Source organism: Fringilla coelebs (genome assembly GCF_963513975.1).
Source record: "Fringilla coelebs genome assembly, chromosome: 19".
NCBI classification, from domain to species: domain Eukaryota; kingdom Metazoa; phylum Chordata; class Aves; order Passeriformes; family Fringillidae; genus Fringilla; species Fringilla coelebs.
The window spans coordinates 8945739-8969567 of record NC_140045.1 but is presented as its reverse complement, the minus strand read 5'-3'; the positions used below and the strand labels follow the sequence as shown (position 1 = coordinate 8969567).

The following is a 23829-nucleotide window of genomic DNA, read 5'->3' as shown; positions in this document are numbered from 1 at the left end:
CTCTCACAGGGCGCTCTGCCCCAAAACCCTGCTCAGGGACCCGAGCGGCCGAAGATCCTCCTGTGTGCTCGGGGTGGCCGTGCTCCAGCTCCGTGGGACGCAGCTGGGAGCGCAGGGTGGGCTCATTTGTTTCCTCCACTCGGCTGAGCATTGGCCCGCGGCCGCTCGACGCTGAGAAAAGCGGCGGAGAGGAATCCCACGGCAGCCGGCGGCAAATGCCTTCGGATGGGAAAACCAGGGCAAGCGAGTTGTGGTACTCCCCCAGGACGGGGGGATCTATCGCCCGTGTCACAGCCGTCCCCTTGGTAAGGCTGCTGTGAGCAGCACAGCCCCACAAGTAAGATTTTTGGAAGGTAGATGCAGAGTATATTTTGGGTACCCTGTGCTCAGTCAGGAAACAAAACCCAGCTCCAGCACGGCTGCTTTGAGCACGGGACCGAGATAAGGAAGAAAGGCAGCAGCAAAGGAAACAGCTGAAGCTGCTTTTGGGTCCAAAAGTGCCTGCGGGATGGCAGGGCACAGGCAGGACCGTCGCGCCCCAGCTGCCTCCTCCTGCCCTTTGCATCTTGGAGTGAAGTTAAAGGAGCTCAGGCAGGAGGGGGGAAAGAGAAAAGAGCCAACGTCTGTTTGTGTTGAAGCCATCCAGCATTTTTTTGCAGACATCAGCCAAGCGGCAGCAGCAATGCCATTGGTGGGAAGACGGAGTTATTTGGGGAATGCTGGACTCCGCACCATGAGAACAGCAGGGGAGGAGGTTGGTTTTAATTTAACAGGCCGTGTTTACTCTTCCCCTCTCACCTTTGGTCTGTCTGAAATGTGCAATGAGAGCCCCCCCCCCGGCAGGGAGGCAGGGAGGAAGGGGCCGTGGGCGCTTCCCCCTCCTCACGGCTGCTCCCAGGGCCCCCCGGGCCGGCCGCTCTGCAGCGCCTGTGTGCAGCAGCCTCCCACGTTGCAGACCCAGGGCAGGGATTTCTCACGCAATAAACAATCAGACAGATGCAAAGCCTCAAAAAATACTCAGCTTTAATCTGTAAACTTGCAAAGAGACACCCAGGGGCAGAGCAGAGGTGAAGGAGGCACCAGGGCAGGTGGGACACGAGCACTCAGGTGCAGAGCCAGGGAAGATGCTGATGGGGACAGATGTGCAGGACAGTCCCTGACTCCTCTGTGCAGTGTCATATCCTCCACAGCTGCTCTCTGCATCAGTGCTTCAGCTACACAACCAAATATTCATCATCTGATTGCTCAGGAGAGTGGACAGTGCGCTTGAGAGAGCAACAGAGCTGGGCTGAGCACCAGGGATGTCCCTGAGTCCCATCAGTGCCCAACAGAGCAGTTTGCTGGCTGAAGGCTCTCAGGCATCTGAAAGATGCCTGAAAGTGAGTTCCAGCTGCTATTTGCCAGCAGCAGGAAGGCATAGTTGTATTACATGGACAGTGACAGGAGAGAAACCCAGCCTGGCCTGGGAGGTGGCAGGGCTGAAGCATCACCCCAGGTGATGCCATCATGAGCATCTCCTACTTGAGGCTGGAGATGGTTCAGTCTGGAAGCATTGAAATAAAAAAGCCTTTTCTTGTTAAAAAAAGAATAATTTCTGTGGCTACAACGTGGGGGAAGCAAAGTTTTTCCAAATTGCTGTGTGTACCAGAAGTGCCCCAAGCATTGCTGGGATGCTCCCAGGGGAATTTTATTTCTCACACCAGCTGTGTGGGCAGGGAGCAGGTTTGGCTGGACCCTTCCCCATCCCAGCCCTTCCCTCAAGCAGAACCAGGATACAATGGGGACATCATTGCGTTGATGGTGGCAGGAGGATAAAAGCCATTGGCAGCAACTGCAGAAATGAGGAGCCACAGCCGAGCGTGGGCACTGGGGTGTGGGGCAGGCGGGGCGGGCACAGCTGAGGTTCCTTGGAGGGAAGCCAGAGCCTGGCAGCACCAGGGACATGGGGGCTGGACCAGGTCCTTCCAGTTGGACAACAGCAGCACTGTGAGCAAGAAGGACAGGACTGGGGGCTGCAGGGGGGCTCATCCCTGGCACAGCTCCTCCAGATGCTCCAAGGGTCCCTCAGTGAGGTGTGTGGCTGTGTCCTGCACCCTGCTCATGTGGTGGAGGTGATGGATCACCATGGCTTGCTGGCCAGGCTAGCAGTCACCACACCATAGTGATTCCCACGATGGCACAGAGGTAATTGCTCTGCAGGGCAGCAGGATCTGAATCCTGGCACCAGGACAAGGGCCCTTCTCCTGCACTCTGCTCCACTGTACTGTGCCATCCACCTTGGCTTGTCAGAGCTTGGTTCCCTCCAATGCTTGAGGGCAGGATGGGGCCCTGCTCTGCTTCACACCTGGACCCCCAGGCCTGCCAGCTCCTCTGGGCCACCTTCAGGAGAAGGCACAGCAGCTGGATTTCTTCTTCTGTGACTCGATGTAATCGTGGATCTGGAAGTGGGGCTCATCCAGCGGCTGCACCGCGCGCTGCTTCAGCTCCCTAGGGTGGTGAGGCTGTGTTACCCCCTCCCACACTGTGCTGGTGTGTGGGAGGTGGTGGGGCTGCAGGGGAAACCTTCAGTCAGTGCCCTGGCCCCAGGTACTCACTTGGCAATGGCCAGGAAGGCCAGCTCCACGTTCATGCCTGTCTTGGCGCTTGTCTCCATGAAAGGCACTCCGTACTCCTGCAAGAGCAGCATGACCCCATCAGTGGCTATCCCAAGATGCTCTCCTGGCCCTCTGAATCATCCCTGTAGCCTGGACAAGGCGTGAGGGTCATCTCCTCCCTGCCTTGCCCCAGGTTTTGATGCAAGTGACTGCTGTGCTACCCCTGCAAGAGCCAGGCAGGTCTGGGCATCAGAGGGGATGGCATAGCTGCATGAGAACCCTGAGTGATGTGAAGTTGTCTGGGAGGGCTTAAGTTGGGTTAGACATGGCACAACTCACCCTGGCCAGGGATGCTCCATCTTCCGTCCTCACAGCTCTCTCACTGCTCACATCAGCCTGACAAGGGAAGGAAAATGTCACACACACCAGGGCAGCTGGCACCCTGGGGCATCTGGCAAACCAGCACTGGTGTGTTCAGGGGGCTGACAGGAACAAGGGACAGCATGGATCCAGAAGTATCCACTACCCAGAGAATCTGGGATCTGTGGAGCATCTGGGACCTGATGGCATTGAGGATATCAGGGGGAACCTGGGATCCGGGGACACTTAGGACCTGGGACAGTGCCTGAGAGCATCCAGGACTCAAGGAGGCGCTGGTACCCTGCTGGGCATCAAGTACCCAGCATCATCCAGGATCTAGGGGACATCCAGTCCCAAGGGGAAATTGAGTTAGGCACTGGGCACCCAGCAGCATCTATGACTCCTGGAGAGAATCTGGGACCTTGTTGGGCCCCTAGGGCTTGGGGTTACCTGAGGTCCAGGGGTGCATCCAGGCGGGGGTGGGCATCCCATACCAAAGCATCCCAGTCGAGGAGCATCCCGTGCCTGGAACCTCAGGCTCGTGCTGCCACCCGCTGGCTACCGGGAATACTGCCCTCCCCGAGCCCCCAAACCCCCGGGATCACCTCTGGGCCGGCTGGGCCCCGAGAAAAGCAGAGCCCGGCGGAGGGTGCAGGCAGAGCCCCGTCCCTGCACAGCCATGGGGATGGTAAGGGCACAGCACAGCACAGCAAACCTCAGGGTGGAGGGGGGCCCTGCACGCACCTTATTGCCCAGCAACATGATGACCACGTCCTTCTGGGCGTACTCATGGATCTCTGTCAGCCAGGCCTGTAGGGCAGCAGGACACCTCTGTGTCGGGGTGAGAGGTACTCCTGACCCTTCCAACTCAGCCCCCCACCCCTCTAGCCCCCTCCCTTCCCTCTCAGCCCTCGCATCCCCTCAGCACCCCCATCTCTCCCCCACGAGGACAGGGATAATGACTTTTCTTGGCACAAGGACTTATTCCAGCATCACAGATGAGCAGTCCTGAAAACGCCCTGTCTCCTGGCTACAGCCCAAGCCGTAGTTCACATCCTTCCCAAACCACGTTTTCTCCCTCGGGCATTCACTGTGTCCTTAAACAAAACTCACCCAGCCGTGCAGCACCCAGCCAGGTGCCCTGGGATGAGCTCCCAGCTGGCTGGGTCTGGCCAGAACAGCCAGTGCTTACGGGTACAGCAGGCTCCCAACTGCTCCAAACACCCAGCCAGCCAAGCAGGGCACCCACGCTCCCAGGCCCCGGCAGAAACACCCCCAGCCCACGGTGGGACTCACGCGGATGTTGTCGAAGGACATCTTGCTGGTGATATCGTAGAGCAGGAGCAGGGCTGGAGGGGAGAGGCAGAGGCATTGCTACACTGCAGGAATGTGCTCTGGATGGTCTCCCCATCCCTGCTGGACCCCAGGCTCACCTTGGGCATCCCGGTAGTAGGCGTGGGTGACGCTGCGGAAACGCTCCTGTCCTGCTGTGTCCCAGATCTGCTGAGAAACTGCCCTGGTGAGAGCAGGGAGAGCAACCTCCCCGGGCTGGGTCTGCTCCTGTGGCTCCCAGCCCTGCTGGACCACCATGCTCAGCCTGAGGTGGGTTTCCATCTGGAAATTTCTTCCCCCCTCCCAAAGCTCACCTGCAACTTCACCTTCACGCCATCCACGGCCACCACTTTGTTCTGCAGAAGACAAGGAGAGCAGGTTTATCAGCCCAAATCATGTGCTGGTGCATGTGCCAGCCAGCCCTGGCACTGAGCTGGCATTCCACAGCCCCTCAGCTGCTCTCCCTGGGCCAGTGGAAAGAAGTAAGGCTGCCTGTAGGGTTGGACTTCGAAGCCTCATTGCTACACAAACCGTGACCCTGATTGTTTGGCAGCTACAGGGACATCCCAGAGCAGCAAGCCCTCGAGGCAGAGTGAAGAGCAGAATCAGTGGAGAGGAGACAGCAAGATCCCAGCCTGCCTTGGATCCAGTGCCTCGTTCATGTCCTACAGCCAGAGTCCCTGTCCTTGGCTCCCGAGTGCCCTAATGAGTCAGTTAACGACCTTGGCTGTCCAGCAAATCCCAGGAGCACCAACCTGCTCTGGCACCTGCTGGGAAGCTCTGAGATTGCAGTAGCCCCTGGGAAGTTGGCAGAGCTGCAGAAGTGGGGAGGCATGGATGAACCATTTTGCATTTATTTATTGATTTGCATTATAAATGCACATACTTTTGCATTTATTAATAACAGGTTGGTGTGCTTTTACATTTGCTCACCAAAAAGCCCTGATCTTTTTGACAGGACTCCTCAGCTCCATGTGCTCAGGAACCACTGCTGTTCTAAAAATTTAGCCTGTTTCCAGTAATTTGAAGGCTTTGGATGCTACAAACTGCCTGGGCATGTGCACTGGGTGATGCTGGATGTCCTGCTCAGGTTTGCTTGCTGGTGGAGCCTTGCCTGGTTCTTAAAGGAGGTAGAAAACACTGAGCTAGAGGGGCTGCATGTAGCACACAGCTGTATCCAGCATGGCAGGAGGAAATCTCTTGGGTCAGGATGGTTTGCAGCCAGGCTGGGCTGGGACTGGGAAAGGAAAGAGGCATTTCCAACTGAGCTGGGAAGGCAGCTATTGAGGCTTAAGCAATCGCTGTTCTCATCTCAGAAGCACAGGGGCTTCTCTCCAGAGGCCAGAAAAAAGAAAAGCAAAAACTACTAAAAAGCTATTTTAAGACTCTTAAAGAATCATACTTGGAGTCTGGAAAGAGAAGACCCCTATAAATAATTTGGTTGCCTGGAATTGTTTGAAATGGAAATTCAGCCCATGTGGCGATGACAGCATTTGAGCAAATGGGCTGGATAAAACAAAAACATGCCCTAGGAGACTCTGGAGATTACCTAGAGCAGCGAGCCATGAGCTGCTGCAGGGGATGCTTGCACGAGGCAGAGCCGGCACCTACGGGCTGGCAACACCTCTGGGGAGACCAGCATCGAGCCCAGCAGTGGGACACAGCAGATTTTCCTTCTTTAGTGACTTTATCATAAGGACAGGCCTTGAGGCCCCTTCAAACCAAACCCACAGCCATCTCTCTCCCCCAGCCCCTGATCACCAAGCCCCCAGTTTCACCAAAAGCCAAAGACAGCTAGGGCAGCAAAAGTGGCAGAAAACAGGAGCAGCTGCAGCTGCGGGGGCAGAGGAAGCACCGACCGCACTTGACACGTGTCGGTGGCTGTGGGCAGAGCCCTGCCCGGGGACACCCCCGTGACTTCCTGCTCTGCCCTGTGCTGCAAACAGCTGTGCCTCCCTGCACACCCTTAGAGAGACACTGCCGCTGAAATTTGGTGAGCAGACAGCAGTGTGGGGGTTTAAACACAATCTGGTAACCCTAACAACTTCTCAGCAGCCCATTTCAGCCCTTTCAAGGCATGAAATTACAGCAACCAGTGTTTGTCCCCTCCAGCTGTTGGCTTTGGCCTGCATGGTGGAGTGTACTGGCTGTCCAGCACACAGCCCCAGACCATGAACACAGCTGGGATGGGTCAAACCCAGACTGTTTGCTGATTTAAAGGTAAAAGGCAACAGTACCAGTGGGCTCTTCTGTCTGTTACTGCTCTCCCAGGGAGGGGTGGAAGGGTTCCAGCAAGCACCTGCAGCTGGTTGGGAGATAACTGGGGGTACAGAAGCTGGAAACGCCCATTCTCCCTGCCCAGCACCCTGTCCTGGCCAAGGTGCAGGTGCAGGGGCCGAGGGGCTGGCAGCTGTGGTGGTCTCACCCGGAAATCTATGCCCACGGTGGCAATGAACGTCCCGGAGAGAAAGGCCCCGTCTTTGAACTGGAGCAGGAAGCAGGTTTTCCCCACGCCCGAGTCTCCAAGTAACATCACCTGCAAGATGGGCGCAGGGAGAAATGTCAGCAGGACAGGGAGGGAGCAGCACCCCTGACTGGTGCTGAGCCCTCCCCAGTTCCTTCTCTCCCTTCCTTTCTCTCCCCAGGGCTGGTCCTGGTGGGTCTGGAAAGCCCCGTGGGAGCTGGGCGCGGGTGGGAGCCCTGAGGGTGCGGCCAAGCAGTGCCCCAGGGCAGCAGGGCAGCCCCCAGCCACGAAAGAGGGGGAGAGCTGGTGTGAAAGCAAGTACTACAGCAAGAAGAGATATCTCCTAGCCAGGCCCTGGCCACCTCCCAGCCCAGCAGGCTCTTAGAGAACCAGCCACAGCTCCCAAAGGCATGGAGCCAGCTCCCACGCTTTGCCCCTGAGCCGGGTGTGCCCAGCCCAGGGGCTGATGCCGGGCTTGGGCAAACCCTGCGTGTCCGGGAGTCTCTCCCTGTCGGTGCCTGCTGCAGACACCAAAGCAAACATGGTGCCTTTTCCCCTCCTGCTAAGCAAACAGGATCAGCCCAGGCTCTCCAGCCACCCCAGCACCGCCAGACTCAGGCAGGGAGCAGCCGAGACCAGCGCTGGGCTCCATAAGCACAGCCTTTCCCCATGCTGTGCTCTTTCTGCCTACCTGCAGCAACCTGTTCCTGTCCAGCAATCATTAACCTGGCTGCATCGTTTTTCACCCTTATGAAAAATAGCAGTGAGCAGGACTTGAGCAGGAAGGTCCATCCCTGCATGCCCACCTGACAGGATGCTGGAGCTTGCAAAGTAAATCCCTGCAGCCCTGCTACCTCTGGGGCAGGCAAACACAGTGGGCCATGGCCATCTTCTACAGGGCTGGCACAGCAAATGCCAAAGCTGGTGGCTGGAAATGCTCTGCCTCCTGCTACCACCTTGCTGGTCAAATCCTTCCCCAGAACTTGTGGGCAGCTGGGAACACTGCTCAGTTCTGCCTCCATCACATTCTAGACTGAGCTGAAAACTGGTTTTCACCCTCAAACATGGAAATTGCCCTCCATGAAGAGCAGTCAGAGAGGGGACGATAAAGGCAAAGAAAAAAAAAGCAGTTTAGAGAAGGTGGGAGCATGCAGGACCACTTTGGAACCGGCTCAGTGAGGCAGCACAGGGTGTTGGGGCCAACACCATCAGTGCTGGGCTCAGTCTGGGGCTATATATTGAATTTTGGGGGTAAAAGTTTCATCAGTCCTGTGCCTCCCCTGAGCTGCTCAGATGAGGAAGGTGCTTCCTGGGGCAGCCCTTGCCTGGGCTGGGCTGGGGAAGAGGGGGGCACTCAGGAAGGAGGGCTCCCCCCTTCCCCAAGCCCTGGCAGGGGTGCAGAGATATTCACAAGTGGCATGCTGCGGTGTGGGTGAAGGGGGGCCCTGGGCTAGATCCAGGGCTGAAATGCTGCTCCCACCGTGGAGCCCTTGGGGTGCTGTGATGGCCTGGATGGGGTCCTGCTCCCCCTGCCATGGGGGGCACTGTTGCGGGGCTGGCAGGAGCCCCTTGCCCTAGAGAAGGTCTGACGGGCTTCCAGGGGGCAGAGTTCGGCCACGCTCCCCCGGGAGCCCCCCAAAGTCCTGTTCCTGCAGCTGGTCCCTATTGCCACTGCTGAGCAGGGACGCCCCCGGACACAGGCACCCTCGGGGCAGGGACGCCCCCATCTCCAGCTCCCGGGGAGGAAAACCCCAATCCCGGCACCTGCTGCATCGGGGGGCTCCCGGGGCAGAGAAGGGCTGGGGGAATCAGCTGGGGCTGCCGCCTCCTTTGCCTTCTTCCCCGTTTCGCGGCCGCTTCCTGGGCGCGATCGCAGCAGCGGAGGAAGCGGGCGGCCCTCGGGACCCCTCCTAAACCCTAAACCCCTCCTGGTCTCCCCCAAGCCGGGGGGGGGATGGGAGAACCCAAACCTTCCCCTCTGGCAGAGCTCGGAGGGTCCATCCCTGCTCACTCCGCGCCGCTTCCCACCTTGCCGGACAGTTCGTAATCCCGGGGCAGCGCCGGGGGATCCCCGCTGCTCCTTGGGGGTTCCCCGCTCCCCTCCGGGGTCTCGCCCCCCGCCGCCCCATCGGGGCCGCCCATGCTGCGTCCGAGCGGAGCCGCCGAGTCCCGGCGCCGCGGGACCTGCGGGAGCTGCGGCCCCACCCGCCTTCCTCCTCCTCTTCCTCCTCCTCCCCGGCCGATGCCACCCCCCAGGCCGTGCCCGGCCGCCTCCCTGCCCTGCCCGGGCACGGGATGAGGAGGAAGAGGCTGAAGAGTGGGAACCTGTCCCACTGCACACCCGCAGCGGGGACCCCGCGGTGCTGGAGTTTGCTACCGGCCTGGCTGCACGGGGACAGCGGGCAGAGCCCCGGCGCGTCCCTCCGGACACGGGGGTGGGGAGAGGAGGAACTGCTCACCCCGCGAATGAACAGTCACCCCGTCCCTCACAGAGTGCGGGGATGGAGACCCCGGCGCTACCAAATCCCACCCTGCCGCGCCGGGACAGCGGGAACGGCAGCGCCCACTCGGTGGGAGCCCACCCCAGGGTGGGGGGTTTGCCCCATCAGCTGCAGCCCCGGCGGCGCTGAGCTGGGCCCCGGGTGAGCACCGTGCAGCCGGGAGGGAAGCGGAGCAGGAGCCGTTAGCCGGAAGCCGCGAGCTGCACCGAGCCGGTTCCCCGGTGCCTGCCTCTCGCCCGGGATGGCTGCCAGGCCTCCCGCTCCCCCTGCATCCTACACCAGCCATTGGGGCCCAGCTCATACTGCACTTCATTTAGGAAAAGCCCGAGCACGGGAATGTGGGAGAATTCCCTGGAGAGGGACGTTGTGTTACCCAAAACCCCATCCCGTAAAACCTCATTTTAGTCCACAGCTGGTCAAGGTCTTCAGCCTTACAGGCACCACTTTGTGTATAGGAGCCTTGAGCCCTCCCTGGTCTGTTTTCCCTGGAACATCTCATCTCTCCCACAGCAATACTGACCTCAGGGCAGCCCCCACCCCTGCTCACACCGCTGGGATTTGGGGGTGCAGGGCTCCAGGGCTGTGCCCCTCTCTGCTCTCCAGGTGAAGGCCATGTGTGGCCGCAGGAGGTCCAGTGGCAGAGATGCCCTCTGGAATGGCATCCACCTCCTGCACCAGCCAAGCCCTCCTCTGCCCCCCGGGAAATAGAACCTGTATTTCCAGTCCTGTAACTGCGCTCAGACCCAGCGGGGGATTTATAGTTTATATGTGCTCTTTGGCCAGGAAAGTGCCCAGAGCTGGAGGCTGGATGCTTGGAGCTCCTGGAAGTGGCTGAGCTTCTCTGCAGCAAGATGGGGAGGGGGCTGGAAGGATATGGAAAACCGTGCTGGGCAGGAAAATTGCCTGGCTGAGCATCCCTTCCACACACTGGCATTTGCTGCCAGAGAAACAAGGCAGCCGGAAGCTGGCAGAGATCAGTGGTGTGGCTGAGCCTCCTCTGCCTGCCCACAGCTCAGGCCCCTCAGCAGGAGCACCCTTGGCTGCTGCTCCCTGGGCTGCTTGGTGCCAGACCATCCCCACTGGTGCCACATTTTCCTGCTTCCTTGGTCTAGACTAAAAAGAAAATTCCTGTGGGTAATCACATCGCCATAGGTAGCAGCCCTTGCTGAGTTCCAGCTCTGTCACAATGCTGAAGGGATGACAGTCTCTCTGGAGTAAGGTCCCAAGCACTGTTCCTGTCCTGAGCTCCCCCAGGAGAGGGGACACACACATCAGAGCCACTTGAGACCCCACGGCAGCTCTGCAAATAGCTCTGGATGGCAGCCAAGTGCTTTTCCTGGCACCATCACCATCTGCCTGACTTTTCGCCAGGGCCCCGGGCTGGACACAGCAGGACACAGGCTGGCATCTCCCTGGCAGAGCAGGGCAGCTCCAAAGGCAGCTTTCTGTGTGTGAAGCATAGGGCTGCACTCAGGCATGGCCCCACCAGGGGATTTGGAATATGGAGCTTTACCCATCCTTCATCCCTCCCAGCAGTTCAAAGCGTGCCAAGAAGCACACAGCCAAACCAAACTCCTCATCCAGCAGCATCAAAGCAAAGTATCCAATTCTTTGTGCTTACCACAGATTCATAGATTGTGATTCCCCAATAAAGCAGCTCCCCAAGGGTGAGTGCACAGCCCAGGGACCAGGGACTGGGCTCTTACCGTAAACCCAATGCCCACGGTGGCAGAGAAGGAGCCAGGAATGAACTTGCCCTGATCAAACTGGACCAGCAGTGATGTCTTCCCCACGCCACTGTCTCCAACCAGGATTGTCTGTAAAGACCACATAAAGAGGCATCAGTGCAGGTGCAGGTGATGGGGGAGCTGGGAGCCAGGTATTTGGGTGGGTGTGCTGGGGGAATGAGGCAGCAAATGCAGCAGGATCAAGAAGGACCCACCCAGCCCCCGGATCCGTCACATTTGGTTCTGCCAATTGCCCAGAGAGGAACTTCCACCCCTTTGTGCATCTCTGTAATTAATGAAATGTTTGTTGGGATGAGCTTCAGGCCTGAAACCCACCGCACCCTGTCCAAGAGAGGAGAGATGGGAGGGAAAGTAAAGCACAGCCTGTCATGGAGAGTGAGCAGGAGAGAAGCTCCTACCCCAGCTCAGGAAGCTGCCGGGCAGAAGCAGCCTTGGCTCACACAGGCCGGTTGGAAAACCTCTTTGGGAGGACTTTGGAGTCACTGGGTTGAGTCCAAAACTGTTTAGTAAAGAGAGCATCTCCTGCAGCTGCTGCACACAGCTGCTGCCACAGCCACACAACCTTCTGGGTCACTGGGCTGGCTTTGTCCTGTCCTAATGTCATGGACTCACAGCACTCCCTCCTGGCAAAGTGATGGGTTTGAAATCACGGAGTCCCTCTGCCTCTCCAGCCTCCATGGGAAACCCCAGACTGCTCCTATCCCTGAGCAGAAGGGACAAGGGAGCTGTGCTGGTGTCAGAGCTGTCACCTCTTAAGCAGCTCCCACACTGCCAGCCATGGCCGTGGTGCCCCTGGGGAGTTCATCTTCCCTTCTGCTCCCACCCGTGTCCCTGAAAATCCCTGACCTAAGGGAGACAGCAGTGCAAACAGAACCCCTCCCTTCCCTCTGCTGGGTTTTGTTCACAGAGCCACTGGCAAACGTTCCCATCCTTTCAAGAAACTGAGGTACTTTCAACCCTTTTGCGGGACACCAATTAAAATAAACACTCTGCTACCAACCTGCTGGCTTAGAAGTGGTTTGGGCTTTGTCTTTCAGGACAGGGGTGTTCCTAAAGGTGCAGTTCTGACAAACATGGAGTGTCCCCTCTGTTCCTGATCCCCTGTCACCCCTGAGGCTGCAGGGATGAGGCAGCAAGGTGCTGGGATGAAACCTCCACACCCTCTGCATCCACCTCTGCTACACCTGGCTGCCTCTGTTTCACCCCTGCTTGGTTTGTGTTCGTACAGCTCCAGCAGCCTTGCTCCATCCTGCAACACCTCAGTCCTCTGTCTCCAGCCTGAAGGTGCTTCAGTACCTCCCCAATATGCAGGGCAGCCGCTGTGCACATCTGGTCCTTTCCCTCTCCTGTCCCAAAGTGCCCTGGGGTGAGAGCAATCCTGGCACTACTTCAGGCACTGCATTTCCCCTTGTGAAACACAGGATGAATGTGAAGGAATCAAATCAGTTTAATCAAATGCTTGAACAGCCCCAGCACATCAAGACCTGATTCCATACACTGGGAGGCCATGTGAGCCTCACTGCACCTGGTGCCACAGTTCCTGCACCCCACAGGTCCCAAAGAAGTGGGCTGAAACGAAAAGCCAAGGAGCTGGAGGACCACAAACCACGCAGGGATGTGAACTGTGGGGAAATCAGCGTCCTGCCTGGCATAAAGCACCACCCCAGAACCTGCCTGGAGCGTGCTCACGCTGATACACTCCAGTGAGCGCTTGCCTCAGTGAATCAGCACTTTCCCTGGGGAGCACATCCCAAACACTGACCCTGTCCTGGGAAAAGCTGACCTGCTGAGCAGGGCTGTGTCAGGAGGGAGCCCTGCACCTCTGCCAGATGCAGGCTGCTGCACAGGCCTGTGTGCTGAGAGGCAGCAACCTGTGCCCAGATCTGCAGCCTGAGATCTCTCCCTCCCCCTGCCTGGGCTCTTTGCAGGTCACTTGTACATTCGGAGCAGCCACGTGAGCCAGGAGCTCGCACTGGGGGAATGTTGGGAGGCAGAAATCTCTGGGCCAGAGGAACTGGTTCACCTCTTTCCTGGGGGAAATTTCCCTGCCCACCCCCCCCTTGGCTCTTCCCTAGGGCCCAGAACTCTTCCCTGTGCAGAGAGAAGGATATGCCCAGGGGCAGATGGATAGGAAAGCACTCCAAGAATTCATTACCATGGGGCACCTCAGAGCTGGATGATTTGGTGTTACAATCCATTTCCAGGTAAAATACTGATGCTGGGATGTGCAACAGGACTGGCTGCACCCTGCAGTGCTGTCTTTGGGGGCAGTGAATGCAGAGAACAGCATTAATTATGGAGGGAGAAGCGCTGGTTGGAATGAGCACCAGAAAGCCTCCAGAGCCCAGGGTTTACAGAGAACATGTATAAAAGGCAGATTCCTCTATTAATAATTTAAATGGGATTCATAATAGAGACAACTCATGAATTGCTTCATGACTTAATAATAACAGCAAAATTTGGCCTGGAACAGCCAAGAGATATTCCTAATGACTTCAGGAAAAGCTCATGGGCTCTATGGAGGGACAGCACAGTAGAAATCCTTGTGGCCTTCCTGGTCAGCAAATAAACAAAAACTAAGAACAAAAAGCCCACTGTAGGGAAGATGTGGCTTGTTAGCCCTTGAAATCTCAGCCTGGACATGACTGAGTCATGACAGTAAAAAGTCTCCCAGAGATGAAGTTCCATAGCTGTCCTGACTCTTCCCCCATCCTCAGCCACAGACAGACCTCCACACCTTCCCATCCCTCCAGGTTTTCTCAGGTGTTTTTGTTTGTTGTTGCTGTTGTTGTTTTGGAGGTTTTTTTGGTGGTTGGGTGGGTTTGGGTTTTTTTGTTGTTTTGGTTTTTTTTGTTGTTGTTTTGTTGTTGTTGTTGTTTTTTGGGTTTTTTTTTTGGGGGGGAGGGGTTTGTTTGCTTTTTGGTTTTTCATGGGAAGATTAAGTAAAGTGTTGCAAGATTCCTTTTGGTGCTGCTGATCCTGTCTGCCTGGTGGTGTGGGGATGGAACAGCGCTTTGCCAGAGGTAACCTGACTTCTTCACCACCCCACAGTCCCAGAGAAAAGCAGGTACACCTTGTAACAGCCTCCTGAAAACACTTGTCTGCCTGCTCTGCCTTAGGGGAAGAGCAAATATCCTTCCCTACACCTTGAGCTAGTTTGGGGGCTAATTCTAATGTAAATGGATCACTTCCAGTCAAAATCATTGCTGGCTTGGCATGGGCTGCAGGCACAAGGCAAAATAATTCAAACTTCCCATACTTGAAAGGAAAAGAGACATTTTGGTCTAACCTGCTGAGGGAAGAGAGGTTTTGCATGGCTGTCAAGGCAGCACAGGGAGGCAATGGGTGCAATTCCAGTGCCAGACAAATGGGAGGAGATCTGGGACAGTGCATGTGGGCTGAGGTTGTCTTCCCAGCTCATTTTCAAGATTTAACATGCAGAACCTGGGCCTGAGCTAAATATAGCTAATGGAAGCCTGACCGGGTAAAACCCCAGTCAGGGGATGCAGGGAAGGGAGAAGTGCCCTCCACAGGCTCTGGTGTTGCTCTCAGGGAGCTGATGAAGCCCCAGCCCCACTGGTTTGTGCCCAGGTGAGCAGGTTTCATCACACCAAATTGTGGCAAATGTGTACGTGCCCCCAGCACAGCTGCCTGCAGAGCTCAGGTGGGACACAGCACTGGGAGAGGCCTGAGGGTGAAGACCTGTCTGCCTTCAGCCCCTCACCACCCCACTCTCGTGGCCTCTCAGGCTGAGACTCTCAGTCCCTGAGACTTATTTTTAACCTGCTCTTTATATAAAATTATATAAAATTCCTGCCTTTCCAGCTGCCGTTCCCCAGCTCCAAGCAGTATTCAGGGATGGAGTGGATGATGCTAGAAGCTGCTGTGTGCCACAGGGACAGGGCTGTCCCCACCTGCCCAGACAGTATTTCACCATGGCCAAGACACTTAAACCAGCTTGAGAGAGAGCCTGGAGCCCTCTGCCAGCCTGGCTGTGCCCTTGCCTTGGCAGAGGCTGGATCTCAGCCCTGCAGAGATGAGCTCTAGGGCTGTGCATCAAACAAAACCTGGCTCAGATCATGCAGGAGATCTCTGTTTGCAAGCCCCTGCAAACACCTTGGATCAACCACAGGCACAGAACACATCCCTCTGCCTTTGGGTCTTGCTCCAGCTAAATGGATCCAGGAATCACAGACAAGGAAGAATGATTTGGCAATGGGTCAAACCACCTGAGAGCAGAATTCATCACTTTGTATCAAGCAAAACTTTTCTGGAACAGCCTAGAATAAACCTCTGCTGTTCCTGCATTGGTTAGCTCCTGGCCCATTTTCTCCCCAGGCCTGGGTTTAGCCACCAACCAGAAATAATTTAATCCTTGTCTCCAAACTGCAAAGCTCTCTTGAGGTTTGTCAACACATCTGAAATGTGATTGCTTGCTCAGACACAAGATCTAGTGAGGTATTTGCTGCCTCACTTCCCTGGAGTGAGAGCAGCCTTGTTTCTGCAAGACAAGCAGCCCAGCCAGGAGAGGCAGAAAAATACCAAGGGAAACAGCAGGGAACATGGGACTTGAATGGTTATTTGCCTGGGCAGGTCTGCCCAGAGCCTCATTTCCACCAATGTAATTCTTTAACTGCTGCAGCTGCTTCTTGGAGAAGAGAGAGTTAAGGCTTTGCAAAGAATCAGAGTTTCTCAAGTCATCCCTGGGGCATGTTCTATGTATTCCATGTACAACAGAAATAAGAGCTGCTAGTAATGGATATTTTTCTACTAATCAAGGGCTGGGCACCTTGCCCTGAGTACAGCAGGATACAGAACAGAGGGATCCACAGAATACCAGCCCTTCTCCTGTCTTGTCCCATCCCTGTTCCTGCACAGTCACTGGGAACTGCAGGGAAGCAGTGTGAGGACAGCAGGAAGGAATGATGGGTGGATCTGTGATAAATCAGCATCTCCTCCATCGCTCCGGGAGTTGCAGGGCAGCGCCTGACTGCAGAGAGCAAAATCCCTGCTGCTGCTGCTGTCCCCGCAGCAAAGCTCGAGCACCCCGTGCCTTGCAGGGACACCACCGACCCTGACCGCCCTCCGTGCCATTGCAGTTACCAAACACAGTCCCAGGAGTTAAAAACAGTCCCAGGAACACTGCAAAAGAGGATTTCAAAGCAACAAGGGCAGGAATGGCCGTCTCTGGGACACGGCTATTTCACGGCAGGGAAGTCCCAGCTCATTAATTTGCTTCTGGCAAACAGAGCCCCGGGGTTCGGCTGCCCCCGACCCGCCGTGAGCCTGCACAGGACAGCGGGAGCGGCTGAAGGCGGCTGCGGGCTGTGCCGCGGGCTGGCCCCGTTCCAGCAGTCCTGGCTTCCCAAACACGCCGAATCCTGACCCCCCCTGCCTACCGTCAACCGGGATGTGGCTGGGACCGGGGCCAATCCCCGCAGGCTGCCCACCCTCACAGGGGGGAGAGAGCTGCCGCCGCACCGGGGAGAGGGTGAGAGACGGACCCCACCGGGAGGTGAGGAGCGAGGGAGGCAGAGGGACGGAATTTGTCGGGAAGTTCAAGCAAGAGCCATGCCCCTTCATCCCCCTCTGCAGCCCCATCCCGGGTGCCTCCATCCCCGTCCCCGTCCCCGTCCCCGTCCCCATCCCCGTCCCCGTCCCCGTCCCCGTCCCCGTCCCCGTCCCCGTCCCCGTCCCCGTCCCCGTCCCCATCCCAGGTGCCCCCATCCCCATCCCCGTCCCCGTCCCCGTCCCCGTCCCCACCTTGTGCAGCAGTGCCTCGTTGTAGCCGTCCCCCCCCGGGCCGGCGGCGCGGGCCCCCATGGCCGGGGGGGCTCGGGGGTGCCCGGGCCGGCCCTGGAGCACCGCGGACAGCGCCCGTCCCGCTCAGCACCGCGGGCAGCGCCCGCCCCGCCGGCACCGCCCGGCCCGCTCCGGCCCCGCAGCGCCCGCCCGGTGCGGCACTGCCCGGCCCGCTCCGGCCCCGCAGGAGGCCGTGCCCGGTGCTCCTCGCCGCCACTGGCAGGGCTCCCCGCCCGGAGGAGGCGGGCGGGCAGCGGGGGGAGGCCGGTCCCGCCCGGGGGCGGGGAGGCGGTGGGAGCGTCCCCCAGGCCGGCAGAGCCCGCCGGGCTCCCCGCACCACCGCTGCTCCCTCCCCACCTCCCCCTCCCCGTCTCCGTCCCCCGCCATAGAGACCCCCGACTTGGCAGAGTCCGGGGGTCCCTGCCGTCGCCGCCGGGAATCGCTGGCCTTCCCTCGGCCGCGGGAGGCTCCCACGGGGCACGGCCAGCCCTGGCACAGAGATTTTCGGTGCCAGCTTCGATCAGCGCCAGCTGAGAGCACGGAGCCCGGTCCGCCGCCCTGCTCCAGCCCGGATTCACAGCAGGCTCGTTGGCGCTTGAGAAGCCTCCTGCCCGCACCGAGGCTGCTCCGGCTGACGCCCTGCAGACATCGGCCCGCAGAGCCCACGGGCAGGATGAGCCGCAGAGCTGCCTGGGCACCGCCGTGTCACCCCAGGGAGGGGCAGCCGCTCGTGCTAGCCAGGCCATTTTAGTTTCTTTACCAAACTGGTGCTAAGCCTTGTTTATCCTGACAGGTTCACTTTGGGTTTCCACTGCATTTACAGAGTCCAGTTAAGACCCTGCTTTGAGTAAAAAAAATTCTTATTAGAAACAGGATGAAGCTGTGCCTAGACCTGAAGGTGACAGTCAATATCTTGTTGAGATCCTTTTCTTTACGACTCCCTTTAAGCAATCTGATGTTTTTCGTTGCACTGGAAATAAATTAACCTTTACTCAGAAGTTTATTTAAGAGAGACTTGATTCAGTCTCCAATTCCCTCCTTCAAGAGCAGCAGATGGCCTCAAGCCAGAGGAACAGACCATGCTTCCAAGAGCCATCTGCACCCATCCGATTGCTGTTTGACTGCCTGGGCCTGACATTGCTAATTATATTTACCCATTATTTCTTCTGACTGCAGAAATGGTTCTGCTGGGTCAGATGATTGGACTGAGAAACAATAACCAGAAAAAAAATTAAAAACTGATAGGGACAGTGGGGTTCAGGCTTGCCTGAGGCCAAAAAGCCCAACCCAACCTAACCCAGACAATCCTGCAGCCAGACCATGGCCTCATGCACTGGAACACAATCAACAACACAAAACCAAATGATATCACAAGCCCTGGTGTCTGGATCAGAAAAGGAACAAGTGGTTCAACATAGTGCACACACCCCACACAGGCAGGGCCAAGAAGAAGAGAGCAGCAAACCTCAGGGGGGACTTCAACAAAGCCAGAGCAACTCTTAAACACACCAAGAACTTGTCAAAACTCCCAAACTCTCATTGATGTCTGCATAATCCTTCCTGCAGATGTCGCAGTGCTGCCAGGGCCCATTGAGGATGGAGGTTTCATGCCACCATCCTGAGTGCATGCTCAGCCTTCTCCTGCCCCAGAGTAGGGGCACTGCCTGAGCCAAGCTGTCTGCTGGGCCCCACAGACCCCAGAGACCCAGATGTGCTGCAGGGACTGCACAGCTCTGCCCTGGACACCCAAACCGGGCAGGTCCTCAGACAGACCTCTCCTGGAAGGTGGGGGTGAAGAGAAAGGTAAGCCCCCAACATCTCACTAGGTCTGACTCCAGATCTGCTTATCCCTGGATGGGAATTTCTGGCAGGTCCCTGCTGCAGGAGAAGCTCTGGGCTCAGAGAGCATTCTCTGACTTTTTAGCTCAAGCAACGTTTGTTAACTACCCTGAATCACAAAGGAGAGCAGGGAGGGATTGAAGAGCTTCACTGAGCCAAGTTGTCCATTCCCTCTGCACTGGAGGGTCAGCAGAGGCACACTCAGACCTGCAGGTTTACCCTCCCTCAGCAGGAAGACAATTCTCCTGTCTATCATGATATCTCGCAATGTAATGCAGCCTAATGAGACAACACAGATTGCTGGCAAAACACAGGCACCAGCATGCCCTAGCCCTGCTCCAAGGGCTTTATCCCACTTTATCATGCTGAAGGACCTGACCCGTCATAGATAAGTGATAACAGAAGCTTTATCAGAGTCCAGCAGCCCAACACCTGCATCACTGCCTCCCTTCACACACTGGGGAATGCATTTCCCCAGCACCCAGAGCAAACCACTTGCTCTATGAGCCTCCCCCAGACCCAGCAGAGGTTTCTGGCAGCCAGTGAGCAGTTTACAGCCCCAAGCAAGTGCTGACCAGCTGAAATCAATCCAGAGCAATGAAATCAGAGGAAATGACTATAAATTGCACTGATTCCAAATAAACCTGCAATTTAGATCCATTGTTTAGCATGTTTGCTCACAGACTGTATTGCTGGTAACTTAATTACTTGTGTATTTGCCTTGGGAAGTACAGCTCTAACAGTGGAAGACTTAAATCCAGCTCAGGAGTTTCTGCTTCACTGTCCTCCTGACCTGCTCCTGCTTGTTCTCTGCTGCCCAACCCTATTAACTGCTGTAGTATCTCCCTGGATTGCCTGTACAACACATCTGGGGGAAACTAGAGCCTTGCTGAAGCCATTCCTTCCCCATGAGCTAGGCAGGAATCAGAATTCCATTCTCTGAATCCACCGAGTATGGATTCTTAATTTCTTTGCATTACATAACCGCTGCCTGGGCCCTTTCTGGCTAAGTCCACCTCAGGCAGAGCCCAGAGCAAATCCTCCACCACTACAAATTCAGGGAGTATGTTTTGCCACCTTTACTGGCTTTGCTGAATTGGGAGATCTGGGAATGATCCAGACTTATCTTGGGTATCTGAGATGGCAGCAGAAAGAGAGATCAGACAGTGCCTGCTCAATCAGCCAGCACTAAAGCAGGTACAATATCATACTCAGCCTTATCTCCTAAGGACAATTTCACCAAACTTGCTAAATCTGCCCATGAAGAACAGACTGAAACAACCTGATTATTTTTCAAAGGCCCCAGATTAAATAACAGAATTGGGGATTGGAAATATCATTGAAGTCCAGGGAAGACAGGACTCTGGAAAGGCTCAGCTGTGGTGTAATACAGTGGGATGAGAACTGGGGAAGATCTGCTCTTGCTGGGCCCTGAACCAAGGAGATGCACGCTCTGATTGATTCAATTACTGCCTGTCTCAGAAAAGCTTTGAGGCTTTTCTGAAGACCAGCACCAGAGAGTAAACCCAGATTCATATTCTTGCAGAACTAGAGCAAAAGCAGCATCCGATGGTGTGGGGCAGTGTCCTGCTGCTGCAGGGGAGGGACTGGGAGCGCTGCCCAGGGGCTGCAGGGGCTGCAGGGGCTGCAGGGGTGCAGGTGCCAGCTCATCTCAGCCCCGTGCTGTGCCCACAGCTCATCCCGCCGGCGCTGCCGGCGCTCTGACACACTTTGCTCGCTGACCGAGCCCCACGAGGGTGCTCGCTCCAGCCCCGCCTGCAGCGTAGAGGAAAAGGCAAATTGATGTGCTCCTGTCAGGGTGCATTAGCAGGACTCCTGAGAAGCATTCCAGCAATGCTTCTTCTCTCAGCAGCCTTGTCTTGCACTTCCCGCGCCTCTTTCCACCAAAAGAGAGAGGTCTTGGCTTGCAGGATCCTGCCACAGCCCCCCAGAGATGCTGGTTCAGAGCAGAGTGCCTTCCCCTGCCCTGTTTATCCGTTCCCCCCAGGCTTCTCAGCACCCATGCCAAGGCTGGAGGGTGTGAAAGGAGCATTCTGCAGGGCTCTTCCCCCTTTGGACACAGTGATTCCTCATCACTCTCTGTTGTACAGATTTGTTCCTGAATTGCTCTACGCCCTTTCTGGTTTCACCTTCCAACTGACACTCGCTTTAACTGGGCAGATCCTCCCGTGACAGACTTCTGTGTCAGCACTCTGGGGTTCCTCATTCCTGCCTGCTCTCATCTTGACCTTCCGCTCCAGGAGGATGTTCACACACTGCTGTTTGTTTGGGGCTGAGGCACTGAGCTGGAGCCACCCCTTTTGCAAACCCCTCATTGACAGCCCCTGGCCAGTGTCCCATTGAGCCAGGACCCCTTCACACAGCAGGTGAGAGGAGAAGCATCAGAGTAAAACCCTGTGTGGGAGTCACAGTGCTGATGTTGGTGACTGTAAATCACTGCTGTATCCTCAGGGGGTGGAAGGAGATCTTCCACTGACACAGTCAGGAGCTCTCTGGGGTATAACACAGTCCTGGGGACTGCCATGATGGGGAGAAAGTGACCCCAGTCTGTTCTGGGGGTCCCAGCCCCTGCACTGGACTGGGCAGCTGCTCATCCTGCCCAGGACCCAAACCTGGGAAAGAGGGAAATGACACCTCACATCTGATGGTGGTGTGATAGCAATGACACAGCATGGATGTGGCTTGAAAAATTCCCCAGCAAGTCAAGCAAAGTGGCTCTTTGAAGAAGGGCTTCTGTCTGCTTTCAGGTAACTGAGCTGCCCTCAAAATCCTCGTGCAGCAAATACCTTTGTAGACACTTGTCCTGTACACATTCCATCCAGAGTCTCTACTCTGAGCCAGACTGGACTGGACTTCTCCCAGTACTCCTCTCACTCCAAGGGAAGGGTGGGAAGGATGCACTGTGATTTTCCAGGCAGTGGCAGGGATGCATCCCCAAGGAAGATGAGGTGGCTGGAGTGGGAAGTGTTTCAGCACAAAGCAGATTTGCCATCTCCAGCCACTTTTTGAATGTAGATCTTGCTGTTACTTGCAGTGTTTTGGCTCACAAGCAGTCAGCTGGGAAGGAAGGAGTTACTTGATGACCCAAGGGGAAAACCAGAGCTTCCTCTCGCCATGGCAAGGCATCGAGAGGGAAGGGGATTCTGGAGGTTTGTGCTTTCTGCTCTTTCCAAGGGGCAGATTGGAAGAAAGCCAGGGAAGCAGCTTTGCTTTGTGTATTTGGGTTTCTGAAACTTTTAGTGGAAGCATTTAATTCTGGGGAAAAACAGCATTGTCACTCAGAATCCCACAGCTGTGCCAAAAAAGGTGGTTTGGGGAGGAAAAGAAGACTCTTCTGCTTGAGAAAACAAACAAAAGTAGCCCAGCTCAAGCTGGCAGCCCACTCCAGAGCCAGAGAGCAGCAATGCAGGGGCTTGGATGGCTGTCCATCATCACAGCCATCATCCTAATCCAGAAGAACTGGGAAAGCAACCCAGCATCCCAACCAGTCCATCAGCAGGGGTTGACCTGCACTCACTCTGTCCCAGTCCCTGCATCCTGCTCTGGCCAGGCCCTCTCAAAATTCCCCAAAATCCTTTGGGCTCTGTGCAGGGGAAGGGTTTTTGGTCCCTGCTGGGATGGACATCATGGTTGAGGAACCTGCTGCATTTGGCATTTTCCTGGGAACTCAGTGACTATTTCAGAGTCTCTGTCATGGAACACCCCAGGGTGAGTCATGAGTGGTGGGTGAAAGGGAGGAAGTAACTGTCTGAAAAAGAAGATATCCAGGGTCTGTGGGTAAGCACTGCCCGAAGAAAAGGCAGGAGAACGCAGCTTGAAAAAGTCTTAGGACATCCATGTGCATGTGGGCCTGGTTTCATCCTGAAGGAGTTTTTGTGAAAAACCACGGGGAAAATTCCACCTCAGAAGCAGGAAGCTGGAAAATGAGGATTTTCTTGGTTTGGACCCTTTTCTTCATGAGAGCCACAACCACAGGTCAGGCAAATCTATATCAGGGGTTCTGGCAGAGCTGTGGAGAGGCTGGGGCTGAGGCAGAGCAGGAAGCTCACTGTGCTCATGGCAAAAGACCAGCTGATCCCAAACTTTTCCTCTGGTGGTTACAGTGTGTGATCTCTGAGATTTGCTTGCTCCCTGCCACATGAACCCTGGGAATAAGTCTTTTCATTCTCTTACTAACATACACATTTGATGGGGGCTCTTTTTTGAATGACTGGTGACATCTCCCCCCACCACTGCTCACTGGCATGGTGGGTGCACAGGCACAGCCTCCCTCAGGCTGTACCCTCAAGAAACCTGGGCTCAGACCCTTCATGGCTCCCTGAGGCGATGCCAGAATGGGTTTACAGCTCCTCTCTCTGTCCCCTGCAGGTGGCAAGGCAGTGACAGGCCCCAGGCAGGTGGCAGTTGAGCAGGGCAGCTCACTGGCAGTGTCCTGCAGCTACAAGCCACGCTACAAACTCAACTCCAAGTACTGGTGCCGCAAAAGCTCCTTCTGGCCTTGCTTGACCTACATCATCCAAACCGATGGCTCAGAGGTGACAGTGACACGGGACAGGGTGTCCATCAGGGACAACCACACAGCAAATTCATTCACAGTGACACTGAGCAGTGTCACACCAGGGGATGCAGGCCAGTACTACTGTGGGGTGAAGAAACTGGGGATCAACCCATGGCACAGCACCACGGTGATGGTCTCTGCAGGTAAAACAGGGCTGGAAGCAAAGCTGGCATTAAACTTCCCCCTTTTTCCTCAGGAGATTGCCCACATACCTCCATATCCACCCCCTGCATTGCTGACGTCTCAGGGACAGAGACTCCTGTGCAGGGTACAGGACAGACTGTGTGGGGGTATTTACTTTGTTTTGACTCTGTTTTCTCTGCCAGCTGTTTCAAACACAACTGAGGACAGCAACCTGAGCCCATTGACCACCAACCCCCTGAGCCCGAGGGACTGTGAGGAGCCTCCAGTGCTGTGAGTCAGGGCTAGGGATCCAGGCAAGCCCCTAAAAGAATCCCATGGCCAAAACCTTCATTTCCCATGCATGTACCTCCTAGTTTTCAGTCCCCAAGGAGCATCCTCGGGGCAAGCAGGGCAGCTGGCAGACAGGCAAGTGCCCCAGTCCCCATCCTCATTCCCCAGACCCTACTAAAGCTCTAGCATAACCTCC

General features: G+C 56.3%; 1 protein-coding gene across 2 annotated transcripts; it reads right to left on the bottom strand.

Annotated features, from left to right (window-relative positions):
* Positions 1–1059: 1059 nt before the first annotated feature.
* On the bottom strand, positions 1060–16822 carry RAB37 (RAB37, member RAS oncogene family; the record flags this gene model as incomplete). 2 transcript variants are annotated; one of them, XM_084218721.1, is made up of 10 exons in its annotated part: positions 1060–2487; positions 2595–2671; positions 2934–2990; positions 3699–3764; positions 4251–4303; positions 4388–4454; positions 4601–4642; positions 6712–6822; positions 10958–11068; positions 16763–16822. In XM_084218721.1, the coding sequence occupies 10 exons, from the start codon at positions 16820–16822 to the stop codon at positions 2382–2384; spliced, it is 750 nt and encodes a 249-aa protein (XP_084074847.1). In that variant the 3' UTR covers positions 1060–2381. The 2 variants fall into 2 exon arrangements, with proteins under 2 accessions (XP_084074847.1, XP_084074848.1); XM_084218722.1 differs by lacking the exons at positions 10958–11068; positions 16763–16822 and adding an exon at positions 8779–8885.
* Between the last annotated feature and the right edge of the window lie 7007 nt (positions 16823–23829).